Source organism: Bubalus bubalis, chromosome 5 (genome assembly GCF_019923935.1).
Source record: "Bubalus bubalis isolate 160015118507 breed Murrah chromosome 5, NDDB_SH_1, whole genome shotgun sequence".
Classification (NCBI taxonomy): Eukaryota; Metazoa; Chordata; class Mammalia; order Artiodactyla; family Bovidae; genus Bubalus; species Bubalus bubalis.
Genome location: NC_059161.1, coordinates 76,388,533 through 76,407,553, shown reverse-complemented (window position 1 = coordinate 76,407,553; position 19,021 = coordinate 76,388,533). Strand labels below are relative to the sequence as shown.

At 39.0% G+C, this 19,021-nt stretch overlaps 1 protein-coding gene and 1 non-coding gene across 3 annotated transcripts; both read left to right on the top strand.

Annotated features, from left to right (window-relative positions):
• Positions 1–6,089: 6,089 nt before the first annotated feature.
• Positions 6,090–17,986, top strand: C4BPB (complement component 4 binding protein beta). 2 transcript variants are annotated; one of them, XM_025277686.3, is made up of 7 exons: positions 6,090–6,425; positions 6,877–7,074; positions 7,477–7,560; positions 10,161–10,337; positions 15,433–15,526; positions 16,681–16,804; positions 17,776–17,986. In XM_025277686.3, the coding sequence occupies exons 2-7, from the start codon at positions 7,017–7,019 to the stop codon at positions 17,917–17,919; spliced, it is 681 nt and encodes a 226-aa protein (XP_025133471.1). In that variant the 5' UTR covers positions 6,090–6,425; positions 6,877–7,016; the 3' UTR covers positions 17,920–17,986. The 2 variants fall into 2 exon arrangements, with proteins under 2 accessions (XP_025133471.1, XP_025133473.1); XM_025277688.2 differs by lacking the exons at positions 6,090–6,425; positions 7,477–7,560 and having other exon boundaries at positions 6,742–7,074.
• On the top strand, positions 9,928–10,000 carry TRNAE-CUC. The gene has a single exon. It is a non-coding gene; the product is annotated as a tRNA-Glu (tRNA).
• Positions 17,987–19,021: the final 1,035 nt, after the last annotated feature.

The window sequence follows — 19,021 nt, the reverse complement described above, 5'->3', positions numbered from 1 at the left end:
TCATATTAGAGTTGTTTGTAACTGAAGTCGTCACCAAATCCAAAATAATAGCACCTTACATATGTAGAAGGTTACTCTCACCTCCAGTGTCCTGAATTCTATCTCATAGTACAGTATAGCTACTCAAACTGCCAGAATCATGTCTACATTCAGATCAGCAAAAAGGGAGCATAACTCCCTCTCATAGCTCATGGCTATATGTGATTGCAAGTAGAGTGAATTGTATTTTTTTTTTTTTTAATTTCATGTGACCTTATGCCAGCTATAACTGGGGTCTAATTACTAAAGAAGAAAGATGGAATAGATTTTAGGAATGAATAACAATCTGCTTTGGGCTTCCCTGGTGGCTCAGTCAGTAAAGAATCTGCCTGCAATGAGGGAGACCTGGGTTCCATCTCTGGGTTGTGAAGATCCCCTGGAGGAGGGCATGACAACACACTCCAGTATTCTTGCCTGGAGACTCCCCAAGGACAGAGGAGCCTGCGGTCCATGGCGGTGCAAAGAGTTGGACACAGCTGAGTGACTAAGCACAGCAATCTGCTTCAGTAGGTAACAGGGACTTTGTGGCACGTCTGAAGGGACAAAACAAGGTGAACAGTAGTCTTTGAAGAGTTATACTGCCATCACTAAAAACACATTATTTGTCATTCATGAAGTTTGATCTTGCCATAGTGCATATTTGTCATGACTCACAAGCAAAGCTTATTCAACAGTGTTTCATGAACTGTTTGACTTTTTAAAATTTATGTATTTTATTCTCATGTGCATAAAGGATGCTTTACTGACCCAGGTTTTTCTTGGAGAGGCATTCAAGAAGTATCAGCTCAATAAACAAAAAATAATTTGAAGCAATTCAGATATTTTCTGAATTGTCTCGACAAAGACCAAAAGGAATCCATTCATAACACAGTGTAGAAAAAAATCTTTTCCCAGTTCTCTTAAAATCTGTCTCTCACTCACACCCACCCATAGGATGTGTTCCTCTTGTTTAGCTTCCCATAACTCTTCCCACAGCCTAGGCATTGAGGGCTTTTGTTTTTCTACACCTCGACCCATACCTCCTAATCTCTTCCATTAATTATTGGCCACCATCCCTTTGTAAATTAATCAAACCAGTAGGAGTACAATTTATGCACCTGGTTTATTACTCCAGTTTCCAGAAAACAATCTGGATTAAATCAAATTGTTCAACAGTCTAGAAGAGTCTGTTAATGCTCATTTATTAGTTTATTCAAACTTGGACTTTCATCATAAAACATGTAATCCTTTATATGGAATTACAATATTTAATATGCTTTGATGACAGTTTTTTTTTTTTTTTTTAACTTATTGACCATAAAACCTGACCTGAACTTTGTGAGGATATTTATAGTCTCTACATATCCTACTCAGTGTAAATATTTTTACATTTCATGGGGAAATATTAGGAAGACAATATTATAAGTAATATAGTACCTTTCTAAAGTCTTAATCATTCTGAATCTGAAATAAGCCATTGAGATGAAGATTTATTTGCAATTATTTCCTTAATAATACTCTATTTTATACCCATGCTTTTGTAGCAAAACTTCTACACTTCTAAAACTCTTTCAAAAAATTGCAGAGGAAGGAACACTTCCAAATTCATTCTACAAGGCCATCATCACCCTGATACCAAAACCAGACAAAGACAACACATGAAAAGAAAACTACAGGTCAATATCACTAATGAACATAGATGCAAAAATCCTCAACAAAATTTTAGCAAATGGAATTCAGCAACACATCAAAAAGCTCATACACCATGATCAAGTTGGGTTTATTCCAGGGATGCAAGGATTCTTCAATATATGAAAATCAATCAATGTGATACACCATATTAACAAATTGAAAGATAAAAACCATATGATCATCTCAATAGATGCAGAAAAAGCTTTTGACAAAATTCAGCACCCATTTATGATTAAAACTCCTCAAAAAATGGGCATAGAGGGAATCTACCTCAACATAGTAAAGGCAATATACGATAAGCCTACAGCAAACATTATTCTCAATGGTGAAAAACTGAAAGCATTCCCACTAAGATCAGGAACAAGACAAGGGTGTCCACTTTCACCAGTATTTTTCAAAATAATTCTGGAAGTCCTAGCTGCAGCAATCAGAGAAGAAAAAGAAAAGGAATCCAGATAAAAAAATAAGTAAAGCTCTCACTGTAGATGACATGATACTGTACATAGAAAACCCTAAAGATAGTATCAGAAAATTACTAGAGATAATCAGTGAATTTAGCAAAGTTACAGGATACAAAATCAATACACAGAAATCACTTACATTTCTATATACTAACAATGAAAAATCAGAAAGAGCAATTAAGGAATCAATCCTATTCACCATTGCAACAAAAAGAATTAAATATCTAGGGATAAACTTACCTAAGGAGATGAAAGAACTGTACACAGAAAATTATAAGACACTATTAAAGGAGATCAAATATGACATAAACAGATGGAGGGATAATCCATGTTCCTGGGTAGAAAGAATCAATATGGTGAAAACGACTATACTACCAAATGCAATTTAGAGATTCAGTGTAATCCCTATCAAATTACCAATGGCATTTTTCACAGAACTAGAACAAAAAATTTCACGATTCATATGGAAACACAAAAGACCCCGAATAGCTAAAGCGGTTTTGAGAAAGAAGAATGGAGCTGGAGGAATGAAGCTTCCTGACTTCAGGTTATACTACAAAGCTACAGTCATCAAGACAGTTTGGTACTGGCACAAAAACAGAAGCAAAAGACCAATGGAACAAGACAGAAAGCCCAGAAATAAACCCATGCACCTATGGGTACCTTATTTTTGACAAAGGAGGCAAGAATATACAATGGGGTCAAGAAAGCCTCTTCAATAAATGGTGCTGGGAAAACTGGGCAGCTACATGTGAAAGAATGAAATTAGAACACTTCCTAACACCATACAAAAGATAAACTCAAAATGGATTAAAGACCTAAATGTAAGATCAGAAACCATAAAACTCTTAGAGGAAAACATAGGCAGAACACTTGATGACATAAATCAAAGCAAGATCCTCTATGACGCACCTCCTAGAGTAATGGAAATAAAAACAAAAATAAACAAGTGGGACCTGATTAAACTTAAAAGCTTTTGCACAACAAAGAAAACTATAAGCAAGGTGAAATGCTTATGAATGTCAGAATGGGAGAAAATAATAGCAAATGAAACAACTGATAAAGGATTAATTTCCAAAATATACAAGCAGCTCATACAACTCAATACCAGAAAAACGAACAACCCAATCAAAAAGTGGGAAAAAGATCTAAACAGACATTTCTCCAAAGAAGACATACAGGTGGCTAACAAACACATGAAAAGATGCTCAACATTGCTCATTATTAGAGAAATGCAAATCAAAACTACAATGAGATATCACCTCACACAGGTCAGAATGGCTGTTATCAAAAAGTCTACAAACCATAAATGCTGGAGAGGGTGTGGAGAAAAGGGAACACTCTTGCACTGTTGGTGGGAATGTAAATTGATACAGTCACTATGGAAGATGGTATGGAGATTCCTTCAGATCAGATCAGTCGCTCAGTCGTGTCCGACTGTTTGCAACCCCATGAACCGCAGCACGCCAGGCCTCCCTGTCCATCACCAACTCCCGGAGTTCGCTCGAACTCACGTCCATCGAGTCAGTGATGTCATCCAGCCATCTCATCCTCTGTCGTCCCCTTCTCCTCTTGCCCCCAATCCCTCCCAGCATCAGAGTCTTTTCCAATGAGTCAACTCTTCGCATGAGGTGGAGATTCCTTAAGAAACTAGAAATAAAAGCACAATATGACCCAGCAATGCTACTCCTAGGCATATACCCCGAGGAAACCAAAATTGAAAGAGACACATGCATCCCATTGTTCATTTCAGCACTATTTGCAATATCCAGAACATGGAAGCGACCTAGATGAATCGACAGATGCATGTATAAAGAAGTTGTAGTACATATACACAATGAGGTGGATGAACCTAGAACCTATTATACAGAGTGAAGTTTGTAAGAAAGAGAAAGATAAATTCCATATTCCAACACATACATACGGAATCTAGAAAAATGGCACTGAAGAATTTATTTACAGGGTAGCAATGGAGAAACAGACATAGAAAGTAGACTTATGGACATGGGGAGAGGGGAGGAGAGGGTGAGATTTATGGAAAGAGTAACATGGAAACTTACATTACCATATGTAAATAGATAGCCAATGGGAATTTGCTGTATGGCTCAGGAAACACAAACAGGGGCTCTGTATCAATCTAGAGGGGTGGGATGGGAAGGGAGATGGGAGGGAGTTTCAAAAGGGAGGAGATGTATGTGTATCTATGGGTGATTCATGTTGAGGCTTGACAGAAAACAACAAAATTCTATAAAGCAATTATCCTTCAATAAAAAATAAATTAATTTTAAAAATTACTGAAAACTTGGAGACATTTTCTAATGGCTTACTGAGTATTCTGTAGCAGACACTCTCTAGGAATTATTGATTCCATAGAGTGTGTAATTTTGATTGTCTTTTTTTTTTTTTTTTTAGATTAGGCTTTTTTACAACTCTATAAGAGTAGAGTTAATTTGTAGAAAATGGATGGGTGTGAAAATGATTCCTTTCAGAGAACTATACAAGTGATTCCTGATCACAGAAAGCAAATGAATTTTGTCCAGTAGAGATTCAGCTAATTTCCATCAGTTAGAAAAGCTGATTTCAAATATGATAAATTGCTGCTCAGCATATTAACCAGTTTTGCCTCTAGTAGAAAAGTCATTTTAGAATGCCTTTGACTGACTGACTATATATTTCATATCTCTGTTCCTCAAATTCTTTAAATTAGTTGTAGCATCTTAATAATGCCCTCGTTAAATAATGAATAAAGTAATATCTTTGACACATGTTCATTTTTATAATTACATGCTGCTGCTGCTAAGTTGCTTCAGTCATGTCTGACTCTGTGCGACCCCATAGACAGCAGCCCACCAGGCTTCCCCGTCCCTGGGATTGTCCAGGCAAGAACATTGGAGTGGGTTGCCATTTCCTTCTCCAATGCATGAAAGTGAAAAGTGAAAGTGAAGTCTCTCAGTCGTGTAGTCATGTCCGACTCTAGCAACCCCATGGACTGCAGCCTACCAGGCTCCTCCATCCATGGAATTTTCCACACAAAAGTGCTAGAGTGGGGTGCCATTGCCTTCTCCTATAATTACATGAATGCCATGTATTAATTTTTTGAAAATTATACTTTAAAAGATGCTTGCACTATAAGATCTCACATATTAGTTGACCAAAGATATGGAAACACTACAAAAGCAATATATAATCAATGATGAACTATCAGTATGGATTTGAGGAGCTGTGGTAGAGTTTCTGGGTGACTGTTCTTTTTATTTACCCTGCGTTGCTTTTACTTCATTTAGCAGCTGATTCTACTTTGTATTAAGCAATGCAGAGGAAGGGATTGCAAACACAGATGAGGCCACACTCCTGTTCTAGAGTTGTTGACAGTTGTTAAAGAGAGAAACACAGGTCCCAAAGGGCATCATCTCTGCTAATGTCCTGGTGCCAAACCTAGATTTAATACTTGACCTAATTGCAATTTTGACCTTCCCCAGGAATATAATTGTAATCGGACCACTTTGGAATTTTCTGGTCAGCCTAACTGATATAAACTGCATGATTAGATTCTCATCATTTCCCCCAAAGAAGGTGACCAACCCTGAAACAATTATTCCTTTTCTTTCGTTAATAACTTCCTTGCCCCACTCTTCTTTAATAAAACCCTGCATTTTGTACAACTCCTCAGAGGGCCCTTCTGTTTGCTAGATGGTGTGTTGCCTGATTCATGAATTGCTGGGTAAAACCAACTAGGTTTTGAAATTTACTCAGGTGAATTTTGTTTTTTAACAGTCTAGTGTGGGAGAAAAACATTAATAAATCATTAACAGAGTATGATAAAGGGTGGGGATGAGAATCACATTTGAGACTTTACTGTATCTTTATGCTTTATATTTATTATGATGTTTTATATTATTTTATTTAAACCTAAAGTTTTGAGTAATTTTATCCCAGTTTTATAATTGGTGCACAGACAATGAGTTAATGGCTGTAATCATCATGAACAAGAAACTATGGGAAACCAAAAGCAAATTTACATGCTTTCATTCCTAAGACCAAGCGTTCCCCTCCTTTCTCAGTTCATTTGGTTGACTCTGGACTCGGGTCAAATCCTGCTCTAAAGAGCATGGAACGGAAATCTGGTGCGGAGCTGGCCAACAAGGACTGTGTTGTCGCTGCAGGACTCTGGAGTCCTCCTCAAGTTTGGAATCCACCAGGACCCGCTCCTTTCTGGGAGGCAACACGGTCTGGAGGCTGTCAGAGACGGGCAAGGTTAGTTGACTTCCTCGATCTTTCAGGCTTCAGTGTTGCTTGCAGCCTTTGGATACCTGGTATTTGAAGAGGGAGGGTGGGCGGTAGCACCCAGAGTCAGGTTGTGCTCTGGAGATCACCAGGAATGCACTTCTCCCCTCACTTCCCACCTCCACCCACGGTGCTGGAGAGAGCTGCACAAGGTGGACTGCAAACACTGGCAAATATTGACAGAAGTGAAGGTCACAGTAGGACCATTTAGCTTGAATCTGTTGAGGAATGATTGGCTTGCAGGTCAAAGGGATAGTCAACCGGATTTGCATAAACAACACAGGCCATTTCTGAAACTGAGTTTTAAAACTAGCAATTCTTTTTATCACCCCCTTGTGTCTTTGCAAAATCTCTCCTTGTACCAACTTCCTTACAGCTATTCTTATTTCCTATCATAGAATTTTTTTCTTTTCCCCTTCAGGGAAGAAAAAATCAATACAACCCCGTCTCTAGAAAGGAGTGATTGGTCTGATCTTAAGTGGTGAGAGAAGACCTATTTTGATCCAAACCAGGGTCTTAGGCTGGGTTATTTCCAACCCAGTTCAAACAATTGATTGTAAGATGTTTTTTTGGCTTATGTGCTATCTTGTGGATGTGTGGCTGATTTCTGCCTCAGATGGTATGTATGCTTTTCTTAAGTTCAGACTGTAAGGCATTTTATATCAGCATGTGAATTATGAGGCATTCTGTCTAAGATTTTAATGAAATTTAAATTTATAAAAACATATTTCCTTTATTGAATAATCTCAGGTTACTTGGTGTTATGCTCTGTACTCAACAGTAAATATTTAATGACCTGGCTCTAAGAAGTGAGTCATTTTTTGCTACTTTCCCTTTTTGTTCTGGAAACAAAAAATGTATCAATTTCAAAATCTTGAGAGGTCTTATTTATGATAAACTCTGGTACCACTATTTGGAAAGGGGATTGTAATTTTAGGAGTGGATAACTAATGGCTGAATTTGAGTCAAACTCTTGTTTTTCTTTTGAAAACAAAACGTTGGGAATCCTTGGGGAGGAAAGGATGTGGATGTTCATGGACATGGGAGAATACCAGGAGTCAGAATACAAGGAGTCAAGCAAAAAGACACTATGATGGGGACTCCAGTAAGTGCTTCCTCAAGGCGTGTGACATGTCAAGAGAATCTGTTTTTTTTTTTTTCCTTCCAACAAAGAGCTATCCAAAACTTCCCCCAGTGAATGATAGCATATTCATTGCAGACGAGGGAAAAGGACAAATTCTGGGGACTTAACTTATGTAACGATTTTTTGATGCCTCTAAGGGATGGAATGCCCTCACTCCTGAGTGCTGCTGTAAGTTTGATCTTTCTGCTTCTTTGTTCATCTTGTCGTCCCACTGTATTCTTTCACATCATACCTCCAGTAGGCCATGGTAAGACTTTATAAGAAAAAAATTCTCAACTTTTAGGAATCCATTTTTAAAGTACTCTAGTGGCAGTCTTTCCTTTGAAGGTATGTAGTCAGCTCTTGCGGAGAAGGCAATGGCACCCCACTCCAGTACTCTTGTCTGGAAAATCCCATGGACGGAGGAGCCTGGTAGGCTGCAGTCCATGGGATCGCAAAGAGTCGGACATGACTGAGCGACTTCACTTTCACGTCTCACTTTCATGCATTGGAGAAGGAAATGGCAGCCCACTCCAGTGTTCTTGCCTGGAGAATCCCAGGGACGGGGGAGCCTGTTGGGCTGCAGAGAGTCAGACACGACTGAAGCGACTCGGCGGCGGCAGCAGTCAGCTCTTGTGTGTGTGTGTGCTCAGTCATGTCCAACTCTTTGCAACCCCATGGACTGAACCCCGCCAGACTCCTCTGTTCATGGGATTTCCGAGGCAAGAATACTGGAGTGGGTTGCCATTTCCTTCTACAGGAGACCTTCCAGAACCAGGGATTGAACCCAAGTTTCCCTCATTGGCAGGTGGATTCTTTAATACTGTGACACCTGGGAAGCCCATTCAGCTCTTGAAAGTAAAGTAAGAGTGTTAGTCGCTCAGTCTTGCCCTACTCTTTGTGATCTCATGGACTGTAGCCTGCCAGACTCCTTTGTCCATGGAATTCCCCAGGCAAGAATACTGGAGTGGGTTGCCATTTCCTTCTCCAGAGGATCTTCCTGACCCAGGGATCAAACCTGGGTCTCCCGCATTGCAGGCAGATTCTTTACTGTATGAACCATCAGCTTGTAGTCAGAATTAACTTAGCTGAATTAGTAGACCCAGTCACCCCTACAAGAAGGAAAGGATTTCTATGTATTAAAACTACTTTTTTTTTTTGTGGGGGAACTTTAGTTTATTTAATATCACAGTGCTTTAAAACTTTTATGTTATGAAAAAATATAAACATATACAAAAGACAGAAGTATAAAATGAACTCATTTGTGGGACTTTTGAGGTCATCCAGTGTCTAAGACTGTATGGTGCCAATGCAAGTGAGGTAGCTAGACCCCCCAGGCTCCAACTAAGACCCAGTGCAGCCAAATAAATTAATTAATTAAATATTAGAAAAGTGAGCTCATATGTATTATCAACACATGACTTTTTTCATCTACAAGTCTGCTTTGCATTATTATTTTGTAGTAAATATATCATACCATTTTATCCATCATTTAATGTTTGAATTGGAAAAATTTATGTTCTCAATTTATAAATGTGATACCTGAAATCTAAGTGATTTGCTTAGGTTCATAAAACTCATTTGTGATGTCTGTAAAGATGGAGAATAACTAGTCCACATGCTCTTTATTAATACTGTTTTTAGGAATGGCTAGATTAGTTTTGCTTCATACCTAGAGTGAAAATTTCTCCTTTATACATAGAGTAAAGCAAACCTGTATATTTGTCCTTTATTCATATTACCAAATTCACATCCCTCTGTTTTTTGTTTTTCCACCTGGGGAGAACAACAACAACAATAAAAAGTAAAAAAAAAAAAAAAATGATGACTAATGTGTGTATCTGACAGGATGAAAGGGAAGGAGACACTTGCCTTAAACGTGGGCTCAAAAATTTTGAGCAATGCTTAACAGAAGAGTATGATGAACGTGCTATTGGTAATTTCCAGTTACATGCTTAATTTCAGTAAGTTCTAATGTCAGTTGTCACTCTTGTGGCACGATCAAGATGTTTCCTTACTTAGGGCAACCCAATCTTTTCTCATCCTGCACTGATATGGTTTGGTTCCTGGTACCAGTCCATAATGAGCTTCCCCAGTGGCACTAGTGATAAAGGACCCGCCTGCCAATGCAGGAGAAGTAAGAGACGTGGGTTTGATACTTGGGTAGGGAAGATCCCCTGGAGAAGGAAATGGCAACACACTCCAGTATTCTTGCCTGGAGAATCCCATGGACAGAGGAGCCTGGTAGGCTACAGTCCATGGGGTTGCAAAGAGTCAGATATGACTGAAGCGATTTAGCAGCAGCAGTAGCAGCAACCAGTCCATAATAAAAGGTGAAGTTTTGGGAATTCCCTGGTGGTCCAGTGGTTAGGATTCTGCACTCTCACTGCTGAGGGCCCAGGTTCAATCCCTGGCTGGGGAACTAAGATCCTACAAGCTGTGCGGTGTAGCAAATAAATAAATAAACAAAAGATGCAGTTTTACTTCTTGTTTTCACTCTTCTTGAAGAAGCCTGAGGAAGTCTACCCTTTGCTGTGGTGGGTTTCAACTTCGCCCTTTCAGCTCTCTGTTTTTTTGTTCAGTGGGCCACTGTCCTGACCCCTTGCTGGTGACTGATGAGTTCAGTTTCTTGGAGCCTGTGAATGTGAATGACACTTTCATGTTTAAATGCAATGAGCATTGCATCTTTAAGGGCAGCAATTGGAGCCAGTGTCGAGAAAACCACGCCCGGGTGACTCACTCTCCTGTCTGCAAAAGCAGTAAGTATAAGAGAAAAGAGTGAAAATCCCAAAGACACTGATCAGGAGTGAAAATCTAGACATTTGCCACAAATCCACAACACTGTCCTCTTTCTTGTATCTGGGGGGAGGGTTTTAGCATCTAGCAGGCAGTCAAGAAAGAGCCAAGCCTCAACTCAAGCAATGGATTCTAATGAAATGATTAGTACCCAACAATAATCCTCCTGAAGTAGGATTCCTAGTAGGTCTAAAACAGGGTAGTTTGGGACATCTGACTATGTTTTTGTAAACTTTCAAGATTAAGCAATAACTTTTCTTGAAAGATACACAAAACAGGGGAAAAACCATAATTCATTGCAAAATTACATAAAATAAAAATTGAGCATATTTTCTTTCTCAGTACAAGTCATACCTCTTAGAGGTAATTGGTTGGATGTGTTTAATGACTTTTTATTCTGTTCACACAGATATTTAAATAAACGCACACACACATGAACAGACATTTGTTGCTGTTCAATCGCTCAGTTGTGTCCGACTCTTTGTGACACCATGGACTGCAGCACACCAGCCTTCCCTGTCCTTCACCATCTCCTGGAGCTTGCTCAAACTCATGTCCATTGAGTCAGTGATTTCATCCAACCATCTTGTCCTCTGTCATTCCTTTCTTCTCCCACCTTCAATCTTTCCCAGCATCAGGGTCAATGAGTCAATTTTTCGCATCAGGTGGCTAAAGTACTGGAGTTTCAACTTCAGCAGCAGTCCTTCCAATGAATATTCAGGACCAATTTCCTTTAGGGTTGACTGGTTTGATCTCCTTGCAGTCCAAGGGACTCTCAAGAGTCTTCTCCAACACCAAATTTCAAAAGCATCAGTTCTTTGGTGCTCAGCCTTCTTTGTGGCCCAACTCTCACAACTATACACATCGACTGGAAAAACCATAGCTTTGACTAGATGGACCTTTGTTGGCAAAGTAATGTCCCTGCTTTTTAATATGCTGTTTATGTTGGTCATATCTTTTCTTCCAAGGGACAAGTGTCTTTTAATTTCATGGCTGCATTAAATGATTTTGGAGCCTAAGAAAATGAAGTCTGTCACTGTTTCCATTGTTTCCCCATCTATTTGCCATGAAGTGATGGGACTGGATGCCATGATCTTTGTTTCTTGAATGTTGAGTTTTAAGCCAGCTTTTTTACTCTCCTCTTTCACTTTCATCAAGAGGCTCTTCAGTTCTTCTTTGCTTTCTGCCATAAGGGTGGTGTCATCTGCATATCTGAGGTTAACTGATATTTCTCGTGGCAATCTTGTTTCCAGCTTATGCTTCATCCAGCCCGGCATTTCTCATGATGTACTCTGCATATAAGTTAAATAAACAGGGTGACAATATATAGCCTTGATGTACTCCTATCCCAATTTGGAACCTGTCAGTTGTTTCATGTCTTGTTCTAACTGTTGCTTCTTGACCTATGTCATATGGGTTTCTCAGGAGGTTGGTAAGGTGGCTTGGTATTCCCATCTTTTTAAGAATTTTCCGCAGTTTGTTGTGATACACATAGTCAAAGGCTTTAGCACAGTCAATGAAGAAGAAGTAGATGTTTTTCTGGATCTCTCCTGCTTTTTCTATGATTTCATGGATGTTGGCAATTTGATTTCTGGTTTCTCTGCCTGTTCTAAATCCAGCTTGAACATCCAGAAGTTCTCTATTCATGTATTGTTGAAGCCTAGCTTGGTTAATTTTGAGCATTGCTTTGCTAGCATCTGAAATGAGTGCAGTTGTGTGGTAGTTTGAACATTCTTTGGCATTGCCCTTCTTTGGGCTTGAAATGAAAACTGACCTTTGCTAGTTCTGTAGCCACTGCTGAGTTTTCCAGATTTGCTGGCATATTGAGTGCAGCACTTTCACAGCATCATCTTTTAGGGTTTGAAACAGCTCAACTGGAATTCCTTCAGCTCCACTAGCTTTGTTTGCAGTGATGCTTTCTAAGGCCCACTTGACTTCACATTCCAGGATGTCTGGCCCTAGGTGAGTGATCATACCATTGTGGTTATCTGAGTCATGAAGATCTGTTTTGTACAGTTCTTTGTTTTCTGGCCACCTTTTCTTAATATCTTTTGTGTCTGTTAGGTCCATACCATTTCTGTCCTTTATTTTGCCCATCTTTGAATGAAGTGAGCCCTTGGTATCTCTAAAGTTCTTGAAGAGATCTCTAGTCTTTCCCATTCTATTGTTTTCCTCTATTTGTTTGCATTGATCTCTGAGGAAGGCTTTCTTATCTCTCCTTGCTGTTCTTTGGAACTCTGCATTCAGATGCTTATATCTTTCCTTTCCCCTTTGCTTTTCACTTCTCTTTTTTTTAGCTGTTTATAAGGCCTCCTCAGACAACCATTTTGCCTACTTGAATTTCTTTTTCTTGGGGATGGTTTTTTATCACTGCCTCTTGTACAGTGTTATGAACCACATATTTACCTACAAAGATGGGATTTTACTATCTGTATTTTTGAAATAGCTTTATTTTTTCATGTAACAATATACATGAGAGCTTTTTCAGATCAGTATGTAAAGCTCTGTCTCCTACTTTTTAAGTATATGTGGCTATGCCATCTCTCATATTGATGAACATTTATTTCTATATTTTATTTCTATTTCCATAGTTTTGCTTTACAATGATGAAATGAATATATATATATATATATATATATATATATACACACACACACACATGTGTATACACATACAACTTTATGCTATTATTTTTACAGGATAGATTCCTAGAGTGAGTCACATGATATCATCATTTGAAAAATATACATAAAAAATCCAAGTAATTCTATTAATTACTAATTCTTGGATACAAAATAAATATTGAAAAATCAACAGTTTCACTTCCTGGTAATAGTTATTAGATGAATATTGAAATGTAAAAATAATTCCATTCATGAGACCTATATCAAAATTCATTAAAGAGTGGAAAAGAAGGTATGAATGAAAGAAAAGATCAAGACACACAGACTCAGTATTACAATGCAATCCTAACCAGAGTTTTCAATTTAAAAATTAAAAAAAAAATTAATTAAAAAATCTCATTTGGAATGGTACATATCTGACACTGCAAAATTTAATTCTTTATTTCAACACTTCATGTTTTAGAGCAGTTTTAGGTTTCTAATAAAATTGAGAGGAAGATACAGAGATTCCCCCTGCTGCCCCCACACTCACACATGCACAGCCTCCCTCCCATTATCAACATCACTCACAGAGTGGTACATTTGTTATAACTGACACATCATTATCATTCAAAATCCATAGTTTACCTGAGTTCACTGTTGGTGTTGTACATTCTATGTATTTGGACCAATGTTTAATGACATATGTACATCGTTATAACCTCATGTGGAGTAGTCTCACCACCCTAAAAACCCTCTGTGCTCTGCTTATTTATAACTTCCCCCACCCTTCTCAGCCACTGATCTTTTTGTTGTTTCTCTATTTTTTCCTATTTCAGAATGTCATATAGTTAGAATCATACATTTGTAGCCTTTTCAGATAGGCTTCTTTCACTTAGTAACATCCATATAAGTTTCCTCCATGTCTTGTCATGGCTGATAGCTCATTTCTTTTTAGTGCTGAATAATATTTCTGGATGTACCACCATTAACTTGTCCATTCACTTTCTGAAGGACGTCTTGGTTTCTTCCAAGTTTGGGCAATTAGAAATAAAGCTGCTAAAAATATCCCTGTGAAAGTTTTTGTATGGATGTAAGTTTTCACCTCCTTTGGGAGTTGGATTGTATGATCAGCATATATTTAGTTTTTTTAGAAACCACCAAAGTATCTTCCAAAGTGACCCCAAAGTGCAAAATACCATTTTGCATTCCCAGCAGCAGTGTATGAAAGATAATGTTGCTCCAAATCTTTCCTAGCATTTGGTTTTGTCAATGCTCCAGAATCTGACCATTCTAATAGATGTGCAATGGTGTCTTGTTGTTTTAATTTATATTTCTCTGACATATAATGTAAAGCATCTTTTGATATGCCATCTGTACATCTTTGGTGAGGTGTCCATTCAGAACACTGTAGTTCCTCAGTCAACTCATTGCAATTCTTCTTCCTTTCTTCCACATAACTTTGAACTCAGGTTTTGATCTTTTGAAAATTTATTTGCTAATTGCTCAAGCAATACACCTCTGTTGTAGAAAAATATATAAGATAAAAGAAGAAAATATTTAATTACCTACAGACCTATCACTCTAGAATAACAGAGTACTTTTGTATATAATTTTCAGGCTTTTTTTTCTATTCATAAATGTTGGTATATGACTGTTTTACAAAAATAGTATTATATTACACATGCTCTTTTATGCTTTGGTGTTTTAGTTATCTTTATGTTTTGAAGACCTTTATTTTCCAATAAACATACCTACATAATTACTATTAATTTAGCCATTAATCTTGATCAACATGTTTAGACTCATGTAACCTCAGAGCTGAAAATGACCTTAGGGATAATATTATTTAGCCTGCTCATCTTATAGATTAAGGAGGAAGCCAAGAAAGGTGAAAAGGCTTGTTTCATGCCATATGGTTAGTGGAAGGGCCAAAAACAAAACTCATAACATCTAGTACCTTGCCCAACTCTCTCTCCACAATTTTACAGACTCACTCTCTTTCCTCCCAGTTCTGTTCTCTTTTTTTCCTGAAGCTCTCATATAGTACAACTGTCCCACAGGGTCAGTCAATCTCCATCTGAGCTCACTCTATTTATCTACTGTTTCAAGAGTTCTTCCATCTCTACCTAAAATCTAATTTTTCTCTTCTTGTACACTGACAGTTAGCATCTCTACAACTTAACCTTCCTTTCCTCACACTCCTGCCAATCAGAAAGTACTTTCAGATCTCTAATGACCCAGAGAATGAGCCAGGGTGGGGAGTCTTTCCCATGGGCAAATATGATTTTGACCAGAAAGAAATAAATGGAGAACATGTCCGAGATCCCACGTGGGCTGCTCTGAAGATGGTGGGTGCTGGCCTAGACCATTGCACTGTGGTGGCTGATGTCATGCTCTGAGCATTATTCCAGGAATGCTTCACAACTGTCACTCTTATAATCCTGTCTACCAGGAGACTGTGGCCCTCCTGAGACTCCAACTCATGGCTATTTTGAAGGAAGAGATTTCAAGTCTGGATCTACCATCACTTATTACTGTAAAGCAAGGTAAGTGTACTGCAGACTTTTGAACATAAGACTTTGCCCATTGACTGGTAGCCTTGTTTTAGAAATGCCCCAGTCTGTCTCAACCTTGTCCGCTGGTTACCAGGCACATTCTGATTTTGAGAGCTGCTTTACCCACTGCCAGGTCCCCCCAAGTTCTAGAAGACAGTCTAACTCTCCTATTTATCCTAACTTATGTATCACTTTCTTTTCTCTTAGCTAAGACAAAATGGAATGTTTAAAGTTTTTCTAAAGAATAGCAGAACAAAAAACTAAACCAAAAAACCCCCACAGAATATATGAAAGTATAGGAATAGAATTATTTAGATCCTTGCTGTTAGTGTTTAGTTTCTAAGTCATGTCCAACACTTCATGACCCCATGGTCTGTAGACTGCCAGGCTCCTTTCTCCATGGGACTTCCCAGGCAGGAATATCAGAGTGGGTTGCCATTTCCTTCTCCAGGGGATCTTCCTGGACCAAGGATTGAACTCGTGTCTCCTGCATTGGCAGGCAGATTCTTTACCACTGAGCCACCAGGGAAGCCCATAGATCCTTAGGACATCATAATTAAAGCCTAACCTTAACTTAGACTGCCTGGTTGCCCCTTTAATGATCTCCTAGCCTTTTCTTTTTCTGGCCTCAATCTTATTAACCCATAGTCATGAGGCCTCACAGGGATTTCTATCTCCAGTGGAGTTTTCCATCAACTCTCCTGTTTTTCTATTTGAAAGCTGAGTCTTCTTTTAAGCCAGTTCACCAAGATTTATTTGAAAGCTGTCTCTAGCTTTCTACTGCTTTTTGGAACATAGATGACAGTTGATTTTAAAAATTACTGAATGATGAAGAGTTTCCTCCCTTACCCTCCCCAGCCCAAACTCTGTGTTTAAAAACACATATTTAGAATTTTTCATTCCTCCATATCTTACATGCTGGTATATTTCTTGGGTCCTCTCCATCCCCAGGACAGTGTTTTACTTTATGATTGTTGTGTAATACTGAGATAACTTCTTAAGAATGCATTAGAGCTCTGGGGCAAGAAAGTCGATTCTAGTATTTCTATTTCACAGTGTGAAATACTATTACATAAAACCAACTTTAGTTGCCCAGTTCAAGAAATGGAAGGGTAAAAGTTGTTTCCATCTTACCTTGTGCCCAGGTACCGCCTGGTGGGCACGCAGCACCAACAGTGCATTGATGGGGAGTGGACCAGTGCCCCTCCCATCTGTGAGTTGATCCAAGAAGCTCCCAAACCAGCCGAATTAGAGTTGGAGAAGGCGTTTGTAAGTAGTGGGCTCTTTTCTGTCTTATTCACAGTGGTGACCCCAGGGCCTGATTTCGGTGCTGGCACACGCTCAGGAAACAGCTGTTCATTTGCAATGCCTTTGAATGGACTCATCTTGGCCTGTTTGTAGAGTGGGACCCATAAACTACTAACTCATGTTTTTGTATATGAGTTCCCATTCTCCACCATCACCATTAATGTCTCATGAAGCTCTGTTGGTAAGAACTGTTGTCTCATGTGCTTTAAAGAGCAAGATACATAATTTCATGTCATAGACTTGGAAGTATTGCTATGAAAAGTCTCTAAAATTTTTCCAGACTTAAAAAAAAATCACAAAAACACGGAAAGATCTGTTTTCATTGAGACTCCTCTCTTTTTGTTGTTGTTGTTTAGTTGCCAAGTCATATCCAACTCTTTGAGACCCCACAGACTACATAGCCCACTAAGGTCCTCTGTCCATGGGATTTCCCAGACAGTAATACTGGAGTTGGTTGCCATTTCCTTCTCCAGGGGATCTTCTCAATCCAGGGATCAAACCCACACCTCTTCCCACATCTCCTATGGGCAGGTGGATTCTTTACTACTGAGCCACCATGGAAACCTGTCTCCTCTCTTAGTCTATATTTATTACTAGGATGATGAATAAACTTAAATCTCTAAATTTTATTTTTTGAAAATAAAAAATGACCCTAATGGCAGGCAGTGGTGCCTTCCCCCAAGACACACCTAATTGCAAGGTTTTATATATATCTCTGTGCCCCTGTGGGAGGAGAGTGACACTTGGCAGCATCCTGGAAGCGACTCAGGCAGTCCACAGTCATCCTGCAAATTTAGATGATTCATCATATTGAAGACCCAGATTCCCACTGAAGTCTTCATCTGGGGACCTAAACACCACTCATTAGCTTCTGAGGGGTGGCACTGGGTCTCAGTTCTTAAACTGTAATTTAAAAAGGTGTTTTTCTTCAGCTTGCCTTTCAGGAGAGTAAGGAACTTTGCAAAGCCATAAAGAAATTTATGCAAAGGTTAAAGAAAAGTGACTTAACAATGGAGAAAGTAAAATATTCTCTGGAAAGAAAGAAGGCTAAATTGAAGGCAAAAATGTTGCTCTGACCTTGTAGCTGAGCAGACTGGGTAATAGAAATACTCCCATGAATAAAATTTCCTCTTGGTTCTGAAATTGGTTTCAGATTTTTCTCTTTTTGGACTGAAATGCATATTCATAGTAACTAGCTGCAGTTGTATAATACACTGTGTGTGTGTGTGTGTTTGTGTGAGTGTGTGTGTTGAAAGTAGAATGACCAAGTGTGGTGATTGTTTAAGACTAGAATTAACTGGACATGGAACAACAGACTGGTTCCAAATAGGAAAAGGAGTACGTCAAGGCTGTATATTGTCACCCTGTTTATTTAACTTATATACAGAGTATATCATGAGAAACGCTGGACTGGAAGAAACACAAGCTGGAATCAAGATTGCCGGGAGAAATATTAATAACCTCAGATATGCAGATGACACCACGTTTATGGCAGAAAGTGAAGAGGAACTCCAAAGCCTCTTGATGAAAGTGAAAGTGGAGAGTGAAAAAGTTGGCTTAAAGCTCAACATTCAGAAAACTAAGATCATGGCATCTGGTCCCATCACTTCATGGGAAATAGATGGGGAAGCAGTGGAGACAGCATCAGATTTTATTTTTTTGGGCTCCAAAATCACTGCAGATGGTGACTGTAGCCATGAAATTCAAAGATGCTTACTCCTTGGAAGGAAAGTTATGACCAACCTAGATAGCATATTGAAAAGCAGAGACAGTACTTTGCCAATAAAGGTTTGTCTAGTCAAGGCTATGGTTTTTCCAGTGGTCATGTATGGATGTGAGAGTTGGCCTGTGAAGAAGGCTGAGTGCCGAAGAATTGATGCTTTTGAACTGTGGTGTTGGAGAAGACTCTTGAGAGTCCCTTGGACTGCAAGGAGATCCAACCAGTCCATTCTGAAGGAGATCAGCCCTGGGATTTCTTTGGAAGGAATGATGCTAAAGCTGAAACTCCAGTATTTTGGCTACCTCATGTGAAGAGTTGACTCATCGGAAAAGACTCTGATGCTGGGAGGGATTGGGGGCAGGAGAAAAAGGGGACGACAGAGGATGAGATGGCTGGATGGCATCACTGACTCGATGGACGTGAGTCTGGGTGAACTCTGGGAGTTGGTGATGGACAGA